At 35.0% G+C, this 16782-nt stretch overlaps 1 protein-coding gene and 1 long non-coding RNA gene across 2 annotated transcripts in view; one reads left to right on the forward strand and one right to left on the reverse strand.

Moving 5' to 3' along the window:
* The window catches only part of LOC147537762 (uncharacterized), a 75285-nt gene extending 75028 nt beyond the window's left edge, over positions 1-257 (forward strand). Inside the window, exon 4 of the long non-coding RNA XR_015226287.1 lies at positions 175-257. This is a non-coding gene — a long non-coding RNA (uncharacterized LOC147537762). The remainder of the gene's footprint in view (positions 1-174) is intronic.
* Positions 258-7303: 7046 nt separating this feature from the next.
* LOC147537766 (MICOS complex subunit) lies at positions 7304-14352 on the reverse strand. Its single transcript, XM_086639258.1, has 12 exons — positions 14204-14352; positions 13933-13996; positions 13166-13837; positions 11413-11550; positions 11127-11279; positions 10954-11031; positions 9878-9970; positions 9670-9789; positions 9367-9444; positions 9058-9237; positions 7972-8073; positions 7304-7846 (listed from the first exon to the last, which is right to left on the reverse strand). The coding sequence occupies exons 1-12, from the start codon at positions 14212-14214 to the stop codon at positions 7613-7615; spliced, it is 1923 nt and encodes a 640-aa protein (XP_086495384.1). The 5' UTR covers positions 14215-14352; the 3' UTR covers positions 7304-7612.
* Between the last annotated feature and the right edge of the window lie 2430 nt (positions 14353-16782).

The following is a 16782-nucleotide window of genomic DNA, read 5'->3' on the forward strand; positions in this document are numbered from 1 at the left end:
ATATTATTATAAAGAAACAATTTATCTGTCAAATTAATATCCGTTTAAATAATAATTGTTATCATTATTATTGTGAAATTTAACAAAATTCCCTATAAATTTTCGCAATGGAGATAAAGGATCAGCCCATTTTTTTTTTCAGTTTTCAGCTCCTAAGCTATTTTCATCCGGGAGATTTGCTGTTTGGACTCCCTTTCATATAATTGACTTGCTGTTTGGACTCCCTTTTTCCAGAGTTGCATTTTGGACTCCCTTTTTTGACGGAATCATCTAGGAATATTCCGTCTCTAAAGTCATATTTTAAACAATTCCCAATTTATCCTTATATAATTATATAGCACTTTGGACTCTCTAGTTTACTTAATTCATCTTCTTCTTTTATCTTTAACTCATCTTCTTTCTCACAAACTCTAATCCAAGAAACATGGCTAATGAGGTAATGGTCTTGCTCTATTTGATGTTGACTTCACTCATCTAAGCAATTGCAAAATAAATATCACATTATTATTGTGCCAATCAATAACTTTTCTTTTTTTTATGAAAGTGCCAATCAATAACTTCAGAATATGAAGTCAAATACTCAAGAACAAATTCATCTACACAAAAACTAAATTCCACCACACAAATCCGAAAATGAAGAAAAATATAACATTGTAGGTTGACCATTTGTACCACAATGATTCTGTGAAGGCCAGCGCTTTAGGGAAAGCTAAATAGTTTCCGGGGTGTGAAATTTTAAAGGGAATATGTAAAATTTTAGAGATTTTTCGGGGAAATAAATTTTAAGGGGAAATAAAAAAAAACACTCCACCTCACCTCAATCTATCTCCACCTCACCTCACTCTCTCTCCACCTCACCTCTTTGTCTTCTCCGAAATTTTCCGGCCGGCGACCATTAAAAAAAAAAAAAAAAAAATTTTTTTTTTCACTCTCTCTCTCTCTCTCTAGAAACTCCGGCGAAGGGGTTTCCCTTCGCCGGAGTCCCGGTCTGTTCTTCAACAGACCGGAAGTGGTCTGTTGAAGACCAGATCTGTTGAAGAACAGACCGGACTGGTCTGTTCTTCAACAGACTGGAACTCCGGCGAAGGGAAACCCCTTCGCCGGAGTTTCTAGAGAGAGAGAGTGAAAAAGGAAATTTTTTTTTTTTTTAATGGTCGCCGGCCGGAAAATTTTCCTGTCGGCGACCTAATCGGAGAAGATAGAGGTGAGGTGGAGAGAGAGTGAGGTGAGGTGGAGAAGTATTTTGCTTTCCCCCTAAATAAAATTGTCAAACAAAATTGACCAATTTTTGACCAAGTCTTCACACCCCGGAAACTTTTTAGCTTTCCCCAAAGCGCTGGCCTTCTGTGAAACCCAATCTTATCAACCATGTGAAATCCTGCATTTCTAGAGAGAGAAAGAGGTTGGTCATGGTCCTCATCTTATTTAACTCCTTTAACTCTTTATGATTTAACTCTTAAACGGCCAACAATAACTTTGTGGACTTGTTCTCACACATGAGGGAGCAACCTCACTCCCAAATCCAGTCCCCCTTTTTCATCAGCCCCTTTGACTCCTCCACCACCAATCAGGGCCGTGCCTGAGAATTTGAGGGCCCAGTGCCAAAATTTGGTTTGGGCTCTTTGCATGATCAAAATATACAAAAATTATACATAAGATAATAAACACGTTCAAAATAATTTGATTATAAAAAGATAATTGATTGTTTATTTATCAAGTCAAAATGTAATTAAAATACATTTGAAACAAAAAATTTACTCCTTGTATTTTTTTGAAGCGAAATCATCAATTAATGGTTCGTAATCAATCTTGTCTAAGAACTAACTTTTAATGTTGAGCAAAGCTAATGAAAAATTGTTGCACTCACAATTTATAAAGAAAAAGTTAATTAATTAATACGAATTATAACGGATTAATCAATTTGATAAGAAATTTAATCTTCAGATAAAGAGATGATCTGTAATAAAAAAATGAGAGAATAAAAAGCAATATTGTAATGTATAATGATAAAAATATAGATAGAGAATAACATATAATCAATAAAGAGAGCACAAAAAGGTAACTAGAGAGTAAATGTAATAGCTAAAAAACAAAAGGGATTTTTTTTTTTTTTATACAAGAGAGAAATTAAATAACCACATAAAAATAGAGTGAGAAAAGTATTTCACGTGGTTTACCCTAAGTGCAAAGTAGAGACACATTTTTTTGAAAAGAAACTGCCTTCCATACTTGTAAAGCAGGGGCCCACGTAAGTTTACCATGATACTTTACTCTAAAAGTGCCTTTCACTTTTAAACTTGGGCCCAAGTGAGTTTACCATAACATTTTACCCTAAAAGTGCCTTTGACCTGCACGGGGATTAAATTTTGGGCCTACTTGAGTGGGGGGGCAGTGCGGGCGCCCTGCTCGCACTGGGCACCGCACGGCCCTGCCACCAATTCCACTTCTTCCACCACCGCTCCCAATTTCTCTCCTTTTATCAACTGAAATTGGAAATAGGCTAACTCTGATAGAGATTAGCCTATGATTTAACTCCTTATGATTTAACTCTTATAGAGATTCATTTGAGTATAAATGTGGATTTGATTAATGAGATTAATTAAAATCATTAGATAAATGTGGGTTTGATTAATGAGATTAATCAAAATTATGAGATAAATGTAGTTTAGTTAACTCGTGGTTTACCTACTAAGATTGGGTTAAGTCAAGAGAGGGTAAAATAGTATTTTCCCTCTAAAACTGTTATACTTTACTTTTTTTTGTAAAAAGGGGGTTCAAAAATGCAACTTTGGAAAAAGGGAGTCCAAATAGCAAGTCAATTATATGAAAGGGAGTCGAAACAGCAAATCTCCCTTTTCATCCTTTTATAAAAAAAAAACAAAAAAAATGACCTGCCAAATTAATATCCATCTAAATGATAAGTGTTATTGTTATTCTCATTATTATTGTGCAAAATTCCCTATAAATTTTTGCGGTGGAGATTCTAGCAATTTCTTTTTCTAGTTTTCAGCTCCTAAACTATTTTCATAACTTCCATTTGGTACCAAAGAGTTACAGTTGGTTGCAAAAAAATAATTGCATTGATTGCATTGAATTTGGGATTAACCAAATAAAATACAAGAATTTGAGTTTTTAACAGAACAAAATACAAGAATTTGAGTTTTTAACAGAAGAAAATACAAATTTGTGTCTTTTTACCCAAACAAAATATAACTTGTCTTTTAAACTAAAAAAACTTACAATGTTTTTGTTTTAAATTTGATAATTTTAAAAAACAAAGTAAAATATGAACTTTTGGGTCTAGGATCCAAAAAAAGAAGGGGTAATTAGTCATATATCTATAAACCAGTAAAAATTCTAAGCCTAAATAAAACTTGAAGTGGGCTTAAGGTCCAAATTACAGTTTGTGGTGAGCCCTAATTCTGAAATGATTATCTTCCTCCCGTATTAACCCTCTATAAATGCACTTTACCCCTTGGAAATCTAAAGATTTCTTAGAGTTCAGTTGAGATTGAGTTAAGGAAACCAATACTCTTTTGCTCCACCCAAAAATCCTTTTTTTCTCTTTCCATGTTGAACTGAAACCACCTAAATCATAAAACTTCTTTGATTATGGTTCATCTTAAGATTTGCAATGTGATCATCGCGCTTCTTCTTAACAACTTTTTTAAATTCAGATTTCAATTGCCAAGTGAATCTTTATTTCTTCTCAGTTATACTTTTTCTTAACAGTTTTGTTATTTTGGGTGCATTTCTGTCATCTTCTGAGGTGTTTCTGGAAAATAGAAATGATATGGTGTGTTGGAAGAAAGAATTTCATGGTTCCACGAGTTCATGAGTCCAAATGATTTCTCTTGGGTTGTTTGGTAAGTTATAAGAATTTTAATATTTATAATTATTGACTTTTTTTAATGCTTATTTAGAAAAAAAATTAAAGAAACGTTTTTTTCGAACATCATTTTTTCAAAACCGTTTATTTTTTGTCAAATATCATGTTCCTCGAAAAAGCATCTATTTTTCTCGAAAGTTGTTACTTCGTAGAAAAACTTTTCAAAAATCGATTTCCTTTTTTCTTCTAAATCGGTTTGTCCGAAAATTGTTTTTTTTTGTTTGGAACTTCTTTTTCTAAAACAACTTTATCCGAAAATTTATTTATGTTTTTGTAAACCATTTTTCCCGAAAAACAAGCTTTTTTATCTCGAAACCCGTTTTTACCCCAAAAACAGTTTTTCCCTAAAATTTTTGTTTCCTAAGACAGTATTCCAAAAAAATTGTATTTTTCGAAAACCTATTTTTTCGACAAAAAATGATTTTTCGGGAAAAAACGATTTTCGAGAAAAAAAAATTTCATGAAAAATTTGTTACAGAGAAAATTCAGTTTCGGGAAAAAGGTTATCGGGAAAAAAGTAATTATCTAGGAAAAAAATGCTTTCGGGGTAAAAACTGTTTTCAAGAAAAAAACAGTTTACGGAAAATCTCGTGAAGAAACGATTTTCGAAAAAGAATCGATTTTAGAAAAAACGATTTTCGGGAAAAAAAATGTTTTATCAATTTCAGGGGAAAACGTTTTTGGGAAAAAATTTGATTTTCTAGGAAAATTTATTTCCGAGAAAGTGGTTTTTGGAAAAAATCGATTTTGGAGAAAAATCATTTTATTAAAGAAAACGGTTTAAAGGGTAAAACGATTTTCAAGAAACAATACTTTTCTCGATTTCAGGGTAAAACGATTCTCGAGACAAAACAATTTTCGAGGATAAACGATTTTTGGGAAAAAAATCTGGAGAAAAACGATTTTCGAGAGAATATGATTTTGGGGGAAAGTAATTTTCGGGAAAAAACTGTTTTGGAGAAAAACCAGTTTCGAAAAAATAAACGATTTCGGTAAAAATCGGAAAAGAAAGGCTTTAGGGAAAAAATGGAGTATGAAAATAAAAATTATTATATTGAAAAAAATATGTTTTTAAAGAACTTTTTTGTTAGGTTAATTTTAAGTTTGAAATTTGGGTTTATTAACTCAAAATCCTACCAAATGTTAGGGGTAGGGGGATTTTGGTTTAAACCAATTTTGCACTTAAGAATCTTTAGTATTCAAGAGTCCTAAAAATTTTAGTAGCCAAACGGACTAAGGAATCATGATTCCTACCAAATCTCATTTTCGGTAAGAATTAGGAATCATGCAACCAAACACACCTTTTTTCTTTTAAAATTTCAATTATAGATAAATTAATTTTTGAGTCAACAGTCCAAAATCTGGGGGGTAAACCCAAAAAAAATCCACTCTCCACTCTTGCCCAAAAATTAGTTGCAGGTCCAAATGTCAGTTTTTTTTTTATTCCCCTCTTGCCCTTGGACGGGACATGCTGACGTTTTCCTGAAAAAAAAACTGACTGGTAAATAAAATAATTTACCAGTACCGAAAAATTCAAAATTTTTTGAAAATTTGAAATTTTCAAACAGAAATTTCAAATTCCTGCCCAGCAAACCATCTCTTCCCGGTAAATAAAATAATTTCCCGTACACAAAAAATTCCAATTTTCAAACGAAATCTTTTTTTCGAAATTTCAAATTCCCGCCCAAATTTTCAAATTTTTTTGAAAATTTTAAATTCCCGCCCATCAAAAGTGTCTAGTACAGAAAAAAATTTCCAGTAAATAAAATAATTTCCCGGTCACAAAATCTTTTTTTCGAAGTTTTCAAACGAAATTTCAAATTCCGGCCCAAATTTTCAAATTTTTTTACGAAATTTCAAATTCCCGCCCAGCAATAATGTCTAGTACAGAAAAATATTTCCAGTAAATAAAATAACTTCCCGAAAAAAATTTCGTTTCCCGGGAATTTTGTCGGTGGCAGTTCCGTAAATTTCTGAACAGTACAGATTCTGATGGACGGGTTGTCAGATTCTTTTTCAGAAAAAAAATCGTTTCCCTAGAATTTTCGATGGCATGAACGGTAAATACTTTATTTTCCAAGGGCCCTTTACGTAATTTTGAACCCCAAACTCACACATTGGACCTCTCTTTCATTTTTAGGCAACCTTGGGTGGGATTTTCATTTTGGGCCCCTTTTTGGACCAAGGGCCCAACCCCTCATAGATAAATACATATGTGAAAATCATGATGCAAAAGATACCATTTTCAAAAAATCACTTAGATTATAATTTACTAGCTCTACAAAAAAAATATTTTTTTTTATCATTTTGCTCGTAATTTTTTTTATTGTACAAAAATTTTGCCCAGAACCTTCAAATTGTTAGCCACGGTTGTATTACCGAGAGTGCTATGTGAACTAAATTTTTTTATTAGTTTGCAACTTAATCACTCAGCTTCAGTAAAAGACAAGAATTCAAAATTTGACTACAATTTATTCTATTCTTTACTTGAGTATGTCCCCATGTCACAAATGAAGTCATTCTATGGTACACTTGGCATTTTCCATTGCCTTATAGGAGGGGACACCCCTTGCAACAAAAAAAAAAGAATATATAGAAGGGGACACCCACAATATTGATTCAATATCTAAATTACCAAGATACATTTTACTAACTTTCAACAAAAAAAAAAAAATACATTTTACTATTTCAACAAAAAAAGATACATTTTACTAGACATAGGAAGGCTTGGAGTTGGGTTCTGTTGTTTCTTTTTTCGATTTCGACTTAATGGAATGTTTCTTATTGCGAAAAAAAAGAGAAAAAAATAAAAGAAATTCATAAGAAACAAGAAGGGTTAGTTTACGAAATGATCGTACATAAGTACCGTGTTTTACGAAAGAGGTATTGCCGATTGATATAACTTGCTTTACCCTTTGATTTTCTTTCTTCAAAAACAGTCGGCATCTTTCTTAGCTGAAATCAGCTATTACAACAAGAGTTTTTTTACTTTCTATCTTAGGGTTTACTACTTTGTTTGTGCACTAAAAAATGACCAATTTATCAACCATTTTAATGAGATCATTTTGTTTAATCTAATCAAAAGAAATATGAAGTTACCTGAGTTCTTGATACAAGTAGCTAAGAAATCTAGAAAAATAATAGTGAATGTCATAATTTGTTACTTTCCCGAACTAATGTCAAAATTGTATAAAGTTTACTTAAATAATCATAATTTTTAAGTAATGCAATTAGAATTAACGGTGTTAAAACTTAACGACGTTAAAATTTAACTGGTCCTAGTCCACGACCCTTTACATAATAATAAACAGTCATGCATCATTCGAAAAACCTGGTACTAATGTACGACCCTTTTGCAAATTAACCCCAAAAGAACCCAAAATTTGAAGATAAAATAGAGGTATGAAACTGTTGTTCCAGAAAAATTTGAATTTGAGATTCTTGAATAACATCCAATATTCAGTTATTCATGTACCTCACCCCAAGATCAAACTCAATGAGGCTTACCTACTATAGTCACCTAGCGAGCTGTTCAATGAGGGGAGAAACAGAACTTTATTTCGAAAAATCAATTTCAGCAAAGGAAGACACAGAATTTCAAGCAAAGAAAGCTTTCAATTTCTTTTCGGCTCTGCAGCTGAAGGAGTACCACTGTACCGCAGAGCAAAATTTATCTCAAAGGTTTGTCATTATGGGCATGAACCCTGAAGGTACAAAAACGAATTAGGCTAGACTAATTGATGTGGCGTAAGATTGAAGCACAGAAAGAGCTTGCTCAGTGATCGCTCTGTTCCTTGCTCGTCTAACCCAATCTTCGATCACTTCTTCTGCTTTGCTACCACTAACACCTCCTTCTAGGGCATCGGCTGCTTCAGACAAGTTTCCTTCCACTAGAAGCCTCTCAACTCTGCTGATTAAGGATTCGATTCCATCTCCAGATTGTTCATCTTCTCTTACCTAAAATATGATAAAACAAAACACAAAAAAGCGGAAAACAACTCATTATGCTTGGTCATTACGCAGGGTTAAAACTACGCCGTAATTTTAGAGAAACAGCATCATTAAATGCATAATAGAAGTACCTTTAATCCAGAGGCAATAAGTGCCACGGTATGTGTCAAGATGCCTCCACCACCAGGTGGGATAAGGCTATAATGTCGAAGCGTATCTTTCAAGGCATCAAACTGCATGGAGAACCGAATATTAGATGAATACAGTTTACAGCGATTTTAATAGCTCATTGGACACCAATTTTATATTTCTATACCCAAAAAATATTTTGTTTAAATTTTCAATTAATAGCTGTTGTTATTCTAATCCAGAAACTGGATGCAGCAAGAAGTGATGATTGATTAAGGAAAGATGATGAGTTGTTCATTCTACAGATGACAGATTTGTCACAGGTAAATGTTCCTTTATGAAGAAGATTTGGACACCTTTGTCCACCAGATATTAACAACTACCTCATCAGTAGCAAACCAGTACGGTCAGCCGATCACCTACCCGTTTCCCTTCCTAATTTATCTAACCTTTCCAGACTTTCGCAATTCATAAATTTCCTTTCCTCCCCTTTCATCTTTTCGTCAACACTTATTTCTCAGCCGATCACCTACCCGTTTCCCTTCCTAATTTTTCAAAACTTTCCACACTTCCGCAATTCATAAATTTCCTTTCCTCCCCTTTCATCTTTTCCTCAACACTTATTTTTCTCCGTCCTCTCTTTCCCTATTTTCCAAATATACTCCTCCTTTCCTTCTCTATGACTCCTTATGTTTTCCAAAATCTCTGCGAAAGTATCTACAAGAATTCAGGCAACGGTCCTATCAAAAGTTGTGAAACTCTAATCCTCTCTTAGTTCAAAGAAGGTTGTTAATGCATTTTCCCTGATGTAATTATCCCTCAACTTCTTAAATGAAGTAAACTAAGATATAATACGAAGTACGAACAACTATTTTGGTATTCCTTGGTTAAAATGCACACGTCCTTGTCACTGATACCCTATGTCTAAGACAAAAATAGTAGCACCACCCTATAATATGTTGGAAATTAATAGTTTTTTTGTATCAATAGTTCACATCAAGGCAAAGAAATTATCATCGATTGGTACCGAAAAATAAGATGAATAGTAGTGTTTATCTATAATCATGGGAAGGGTGTTTGTAACTTGCCTTCTGATTCAGCTGCATTTGTGTATCAGTGCCATGGTTCAGTGTTTCTTCTGGAAGGGACGAGAGAACCACATTCAAAATAGAGTCCTTGTCAATGTCCTCAAGATAAGTGTTTAATGCATCAATCTCTGTCTGAATCGGTAATCCCTTAGACAATGAATCTTCTAGTGCAAGTGCTCCCTGCACAGTAAAAAACATAAGCTTGAATACAGGACACAGTAATTTGGTAATCACCAAATAGATTACAGAATAAAAATTTTAATGTCACATGTATAGCCAAATTACTTAACCGAAAATAGAAAACTTTACCAGTGCAAGCTTGTGAACAGAGTGGCTCTGCTTAGCCTCTTCAGATCGTGCATAAAATGCCATGCATAAGGCATTAATCTATAAACAAAGCAAAAAAAAAATGACATAAGTTTATAACTAGTAGTGGAGGCGGTTAAGATCAACAAAAATGAAGCAATACTATACAGAGATAGGATAAGTTAGAAAAACTCTTGAAGAAGAATATGATGTTGGAGACACAGTATAGTGTCAGACAGTATCAAAATACAGAACTATGAAGCATATATGCATATAGGATTTTATCAAGTTTGGCAGAAAACGAACATGAAGATTAGCCTCTGCCATTTTTTCAATTTGTGATGCTTTCTCACTTGCTATGGCTGCAGCAAGTTCTGCTTTTGCCAAGTCCTGGATCTTCTTCAGTTGTAATTCTGCTTCATTTTCCTGAAACCATGCAGAAATACCAAGTTATACTTAGCAAAATGTGTATTTGTAGCAAATTAATATTGAAGTGCAGGAATAAAACCTAAACCTTTCGTTCCAGTTCCATCCTAAGATTCTCTTCCGCTTTTTCTTGATGCAGCTTGAGTGTAGCTGCTGCCTTGGTTCTTTCTTTGTTTAACTCCTGTGAACATATCAGTTTGAGACTCTGAGTAAGCCTTGACATAATATTATCATGCTTAATAGAAATCGTAGAATCAAGCTCCAGTGTGCAGGCATCGTCATTTGACCATGACAGCAGAATCCTTAATCCAACGGTTTCAGGAAAAATATCATTAAGATGTCCTTGTGTGGATCCTGGGTACTCTTATGATAACTTAAAAGTGATAAATAGGTATATCACTATATAGGAAGTTAAGGTACATGTTGGATTCGGAGCTACGAGACAGGAACTCTCAAATACCCATATATAGGTAATGACAGATCAAAGGTAGGAGGATCAATCAATGATGAAAATAAATATACCATAATGCTTCTGAAGGACTAAGTGGTACACCACCTGCAGGTCCTACACCATTGAGTCTAAATCATAACAATCATGATGCATACAATTGAACATTACAATCCAGACTGCAGAAGGTCACGATGCTGACCTACGTTCTCGACTAAACCATGCTAATCAGGAGTCTCACCTTCGATCAGTTGTTTAAGAAAGACTGTTATTATTCCCTTTATGCGATTGTAACAGAAGGTAAGCAGTTGATGCAGGGATCAGCTTGGTACCAGTAACTGGAGTGTTCGCCCTAGTAAAGGCTCGGGCTACCCCGATCTCGAGCCGGTACCCGAGTTACTCAAAGAAATCAGCTGATCCCCACTAACCGGGGATTTCGACCTACTGAGGCTTTCCCTAACGATGGAAAAACATTACGCTTTTCCCCACCAGTTGCAAGTTCCCATTTTATTTTATTTTTTTGCCATGTGACTATTTCTAAATTATTATGTCTGTTCTTTACGCTATAGTCTACTCACTCAAAAAAGAAGCAGAATCAACTAGATGTATTAATTTAAAATTGAGTGTAAAGTGAACAGACCAAATGAATAAGCCGTAAAACGGTACAACATATAAATGAGAAAATGCGGTAAAATCAAGATGAAGAGTTCTATAACCTTATCCAATATTGCTGCTTCTTCAGCATACATAAGTTGCTTGGCTCTTGCATCCTTCAATTCCTTCTCATACTTCTCCTAGAAAACAAAAAAGGGAAGGCAGATGATAAATAGTCAAAATAGAAAACAATATCAACAAGTCAAATTAAAAATAATGGCTACCATTCACAAACCTTCAATTTCCTCTTCTCTTCGGAAAAAATGCGAGCATCCAACTCAGCTTGCTGGTTTTCAGCTGCATGAATGGCCTCCAGAAAATCAAGAACCAACTTTCCATCCTTGGATATGTATGCATCCTTAAACTCCTCACCAGTGCTTTGTAGGACCTTCAATTTGCAAAATCAAAATAAAGAAATGGAAAATGAGTATTCAATTACCTTCAGATTAATAATTTAACAAATATAGAAATAAAATAAGGTAAAGAATGTTCATCATGAAAATATAATTCAATCAAATCACCTCTATTTCTTCAGAGGAAGATAAGGAACCAGTGTTACTCTCTCCAACAAAGGAAGTAGTAGGACCTTCTCCATCCTTTTGTAGAGAATATGCCTCAAGAAGGGAACTTGGTGGATCTACATCAGTATTTACTGAAGCCTGCAGAAAGTGTGGGAACATTTTGTTTTAGAGACTAGAGTAAACCCAACCTCAAAAGTAAATATTAAAAATGTGCTTGAGAAAGAAAAACAAAAACTAGGAGAAGTTAAAGCTGTATTGGTAGTTTTCTTAACGCAGAGATGGGTCGTAACTACCATCAATATATAATTCTTCCTTTTTTGAAAAGAAAAACTACTAACCTTATCAGCTAAACTTGGTAAACAGGGAATTCTTCTACTATTATTAAAAAAAGGTTCAACTTTCCTCTGCGACTGATGTTTCTAAAAGAAGAAAAGAAATCTAACCAATCATACATCTATAATGGTATATCGTAATATGTGGTCAATCAAACATTCAAACTTATGAGTATATGCACAATGCAATCCTGAGAAGGGCATGACAGCTGAAATAAATGATAGGGAGGCCGAAATATCAAAACGTCCTTGAACAGACATCCAACGTGGTGCGCCACGTATAATTTTGTTCAGAGCTAGCGCAGAAATTGCTTAACATTGGACTTTTCAATTCGGGTTGATAAAGATTATTGGCTATTCATCCATAGTCCTTACTCCTTACGCTATTTGATCTGAACTGTTGAATTTGATCAACGGTCAAGATGTAAAAAGAAACCCTCACGAAGACAATTTTGAAGGCTAATTTTCTCTTCTACCACAGCAGCAGCAGATGAAGACGGTTTTCTCACCGATTTCTCTTCAAATTCTTCATTGTTTTTGCTTCATTTTTATCTCAACTCTTCAAGGGTTCTGGAGTATGGACCAGTTCTAAGCTCGATATTGTTTCAGTCTTCGTAGGATTTCTGAATCCAATTTCCACTCTAAGAAAACTACGCTTTCTGATTTTGAAGTCTAATAAGAAGACCAAATTTGTTGAAAATATTAAAGAAGCTGTTTGCAAGTTCCTCTCAAGAAAATTCTAGTTAGAGCAAGAAATAGAAAGTTAAAGAGAAGTTATGTGGACTTTGAGTTTCAGTGGCAGAAGCTTATTGAAGAGGTTTTGCCATGGGATGAACAGTTCTTCGAAGGCTGTATAGATTATGGCCTTCTACAAATTCAAGTTACAGATGGTAGTTGAGACTTCTAGATTTTTAGGTGTTCTCCTTGTTTTCTGCTACTGCTTGAGTTTTGGTCCTTATACATATAATAGGTGGAAATGAAGATTCAAAATTGATTTCGGTAGTTCAAAGGGATTTTATTTACCTTTGGACTGTTGATTTTGATCAACAGTCCAGTTACAAGTCGAGAATCAACAGTCCAGTTACAAGTCGAGAATCAACAGTCCAGTTACAAGTCGGGAATCAACACTACAGTTACAAGTCAGGCGGGGAGTGCTGGTAGATTTGACATACTCGTATTTTTAGGGAACCTAGTAAAAGTTCGGATTTCAAATGAAATATCCAGACCAGCTAGGAAAAAAACTCGACGTGGCAAGCCACATCGGATTTTGGTCCAAAGAGGGTCAGGGATTTCAGCTTCTTTATCATTTCTTAATCATAAACTTTTCGTGCATCCCAAAGCAGCACGAGAATAGAGCACAAAATTACTAAGTAAACCCTCAAAGCGACAAAGAAAAATGATATGAGTGTAAGTTATTTTACCACTGGTATCTCCTCTGTTGCAAGCTGAAGAGGGGTTGTTGCTTTTGACTCAATTTCTTCTGTTACGTTCTCTAGCTCAGTTTCTTGAATAGAAATTGGTGTTTCATTAGTTTTCTCACTTTCCCCTGTTTGTTCAGATGGTAAAATTTTTTCCTTTTCTTTCTTCTCGAGGCTGAACGCAGATGAAGGTTCAACTTCAAGGTGAGTACTGTTCTGACCATCAGACTCTAAACTTGGCAAATCGTTCTGTTGGGCGAGGAGTTTGTCCTCCTGGGGTGTCAAACTCGACTCATCTTGAACAATGGGAATGTCTGAATGAGTTTCATCACCTTTTAGACTACTCAAATCAGGTTGGAATTTGCTTTCCACTTGCTTGTTTTCTGAAGCTACTTCGTCTCCTAAACTTCCATTGTCGCTTAACACTTTATCATCAGTATCAACCTTAGATGACTCAATTGATTGCTTCTCCTCTTTAAGAAAAGGTTGACCTAAATACCCACCTTGATAAGCACCAAAACCAGCAGCACCCAGTACAATACCTCCAAACAAAAACTTCGGGAAAGCGTTTCCCGATTCTGGTGATGGTTTTACTGAAGAACCAGATGGTTTTTGTGATCCATTTCTATTAGAACTAACTGAGAATTCTCTTCTCGAATCAACGAAATATGGCCTCTACAATAAAGCAACAACCATTGACAAAATGAAATAAGATAACTTCTCATTTTTCTAACGAAGCAATGATAATTTGAGTCAAATTGAATACATGCCTGAGTTAGGGTTTGTCTAGAAACCCTTGAAATTGATCTACCCGATGAAAACTCCAAAATGCACCTAAAATTTGAAAAAAGATAGTGCAGGTCTAAGTGAGATTTCTTAGGGTGAAATATGTTTGATTAAAGAACACTAAAACGTACTGAAGAAATTGAAGAAGAGATCAAGTAAATTGATTTTGATTGTTCTAGGTCGGAAAATCAAAATATGAACCCTAGATAGAAAAAAATAGATACACGGAATACTAAAATTATTGATTATTTTTACCTTCGCATCATCTTGGTCTTTCTTAAGTGCTTCGAAAATGAAAATCAGGAGGCCATTAAAGTATCAAATTTTGAGAGAGAGGAGGTTTTATGTTGCAGAAGGCAAGTGAGAAATGCTTGTCGGGATTCGAAACTCGACAACGCTGCGACGGACTTGACTATCGCGGATTACGCTCTCGACGGGGGTACTACACAAATTTAGGGAAACCCCTGACCCCTAATGTGCAGTTAAAAGGTTCACCTCACGTTGGTTCAGTGGTTTTACCGGAGGTTTTAAGCGTATTAATGTAAAAGTAAAAATCTATATATATATATATTTTTTTTTTTTGAGAAATCGGAAAAATCGACTACGTTCTACGTTAGTCGTTACAAGGCATTGATACATCACGAAGATGTGATAAGCACGATAACCGCCTAAGTTAAATCATGAAAGAGGCCTCCAACCCAACATAATAAAAGAAGCCTAAAGTCCGACAAATTTATTACATAATTTATACTAATAATAACCTGGGACCTTACTTTACTTTAATTACTTTAATTTAACTAACTCTTTTGATTACTTTAATTTAACTAACTCTTTTATTGTCCCCTCTATTGGTCGCGGTGGAGGACTCTTACTTTACTGGTCGAATTCCATTAATATTAATATTCATTATCCCTCTTGTATTTTAATTCATTTAACTATTACCCCTGACTCTACCGCCATCCCTTGGGACCTTTTTTGCATTTACGGTCCACCACGAATACAAGATAGGCCCTCTTTTTGGGCAGATCTCTCTACCAGAGTCCAATCAACTACAAACATTCTTTGTTGTCTTGGTGACTTTAACACTATCAGATCGCATTGCGACAAATGGGGAGGCTCTACTACCACCCCTTTCATGCATCATTTTAACAGATTCATGACGGACTCTGGAGTTTTAGGGTTTTCATGGTCCGGGCTTCATCTGGACCAATAACAGATCCATTCATCACCTGACTAGAGAGCGTCTGGACCGGGCTATTTGCAATGCAGACTGGCTTATAAACTTCCCTAATGCAGGCCTCTTTCACTTACCTAAGTACAATAGTGACCATGCCCCGATTATTCTTAAACTCCACACTCAGACTAGAATCCAGGCCACTATTTCCAGATATGAAATTTTCTGGTCCTCCCACCCCGACTTTAAAGACTCTTTTAAGTCATCTTGGGATACTTCGACTGGTTCTTTTCATGATAGAGTTACCAAAGTCAAATCCTCTTTGAAAGGTTGGAGTCAACAAACCTTTGGGATATTACCAACAGACTCAAAATTATCAAAAACAGACTCCTCCATATTCAAACTAGATTACCTAACTCTAACACAATTGAAATTGAATCTCAACTCCAGGAACAGATTCTTTATCTCGAAGAACTCCAGAGAACAAAGGTTGAGCAACGTTCAAAACTAAATTGGGCCAAAAACGGAGATCGGAACACTAAGGCTTTCCACATCTCGATGTCCCAAAGACGCAACAAAAACAAAATCAGTCAGATTCACAACTCTACTGGAGAACTCCTAACATTAGAAAGTGATATTGCAACAGAGTTGATAGCTCATTTTCAAAACTTATTTGAATCTGAACCAGTTGGTCAGATACCTCCAGACCTTCTACAGGCCCACAGAGTCATCTCGGCAGAAGATCTGGCCACTATTTCTAGCATTCCAATAGAGGAAGAAATTAAGAAAGTGGTAATGAACATGAACGCTTCTAAGAGTCCTGGCCCTGACGGTCTACCATGCCACTTTTACCAACATAACTGGGATACATTGGGAGCAGCATTGGTAAGTGATGGGCCTAAAAGGTTAACCTAAATAGGTCTCCACCCGCAAGTATACGAGCGTCAACTAATAATTCCGGTAAGACCGGGTCCATCCGCAGGGACTAAGTGAAACCTATTCTAAGACTTAGTATCACAGTTTTTCTTTTCAAAATTGGTTTTGGTTTTGGTGATAAAATATTAAAGCAAATAATTAGACAAGTAAAAATGGGAAGTGAGCTCGACGGGGAGAATTCTAGGGTCTCGAATCCGCTTAATCATGGTCAAATAACAACCTAATCATCAATGGCTCTATGTAACCAAATTTCTTGAATGATGATAAATCAACTATTGAGTTACACCTGATAAGTATCAACCACAAAAGAATTTAACCTAATAATGATAGATCAAACCGGAGGCATAACTAATGAAAATTATATCATCGACAAAAGTGAACTCATTTATCAAATCACGGATTTCTAACTATTGCATATCAACTTATCAAGCATCAATCATAAAAGAACCTAATCTAATCATGATGGATCAAGTTAGAAGTATAAACAATGAAAGAAGATCACTAAAACTACGATAAGAGTTTAATCAACGATATTACGTTGAAAAAGGGATATACGTTAAACATGATCAAAACTTCATCGAACCCCTAAACTAGAGAGATTAGCTAATCATGATCAAAGAGATTAACAGTAATACGTATGAATGATAAGAGAGGATGGAAGAATAACTAAACTTTTCTGTTGAGTTCCTGTCTGGCAGCCAAACACACCCTAAGGAGCAGTTTT

The sequence above is a fragment of the Eschscholzia californica genome, unplaced genomic scaffold (assembly GCF_041429995.1).
Source record: "Eschscholzia californica isolate CP2 unplaced genomic scaffold, dmEscCali1.0.p SCAF_5, whole genome shotgun sequence".
Lineage (NCBI taxonomy): Eukaryota > Viridiplantae > Streptophyta > Magnoliopsida > Ranunculales > Papaveraceae > Eschscholzia > Eschscholzia californica.

Bases quoted from the DNA above. Each gene is read 5' to 3' on its own strand.
- LOC147537766 (XM_086639258.1), bottom strand. The intron at 11,032-11,126 runs GTTTGTGAATGG...TTTGTTTTCTAG, and splicing joins AAGAGAAGAGGAAATTGAAG to GAGAAGTATGAGAAGGAATT. The intron at 8,074-9,057 runs GCAAGTTACAAA...TTCTCCATGCAG, and splicing joins AAATGCAGCTGAATCAGAAG to TTTGATGCCTTGAAAGATAC.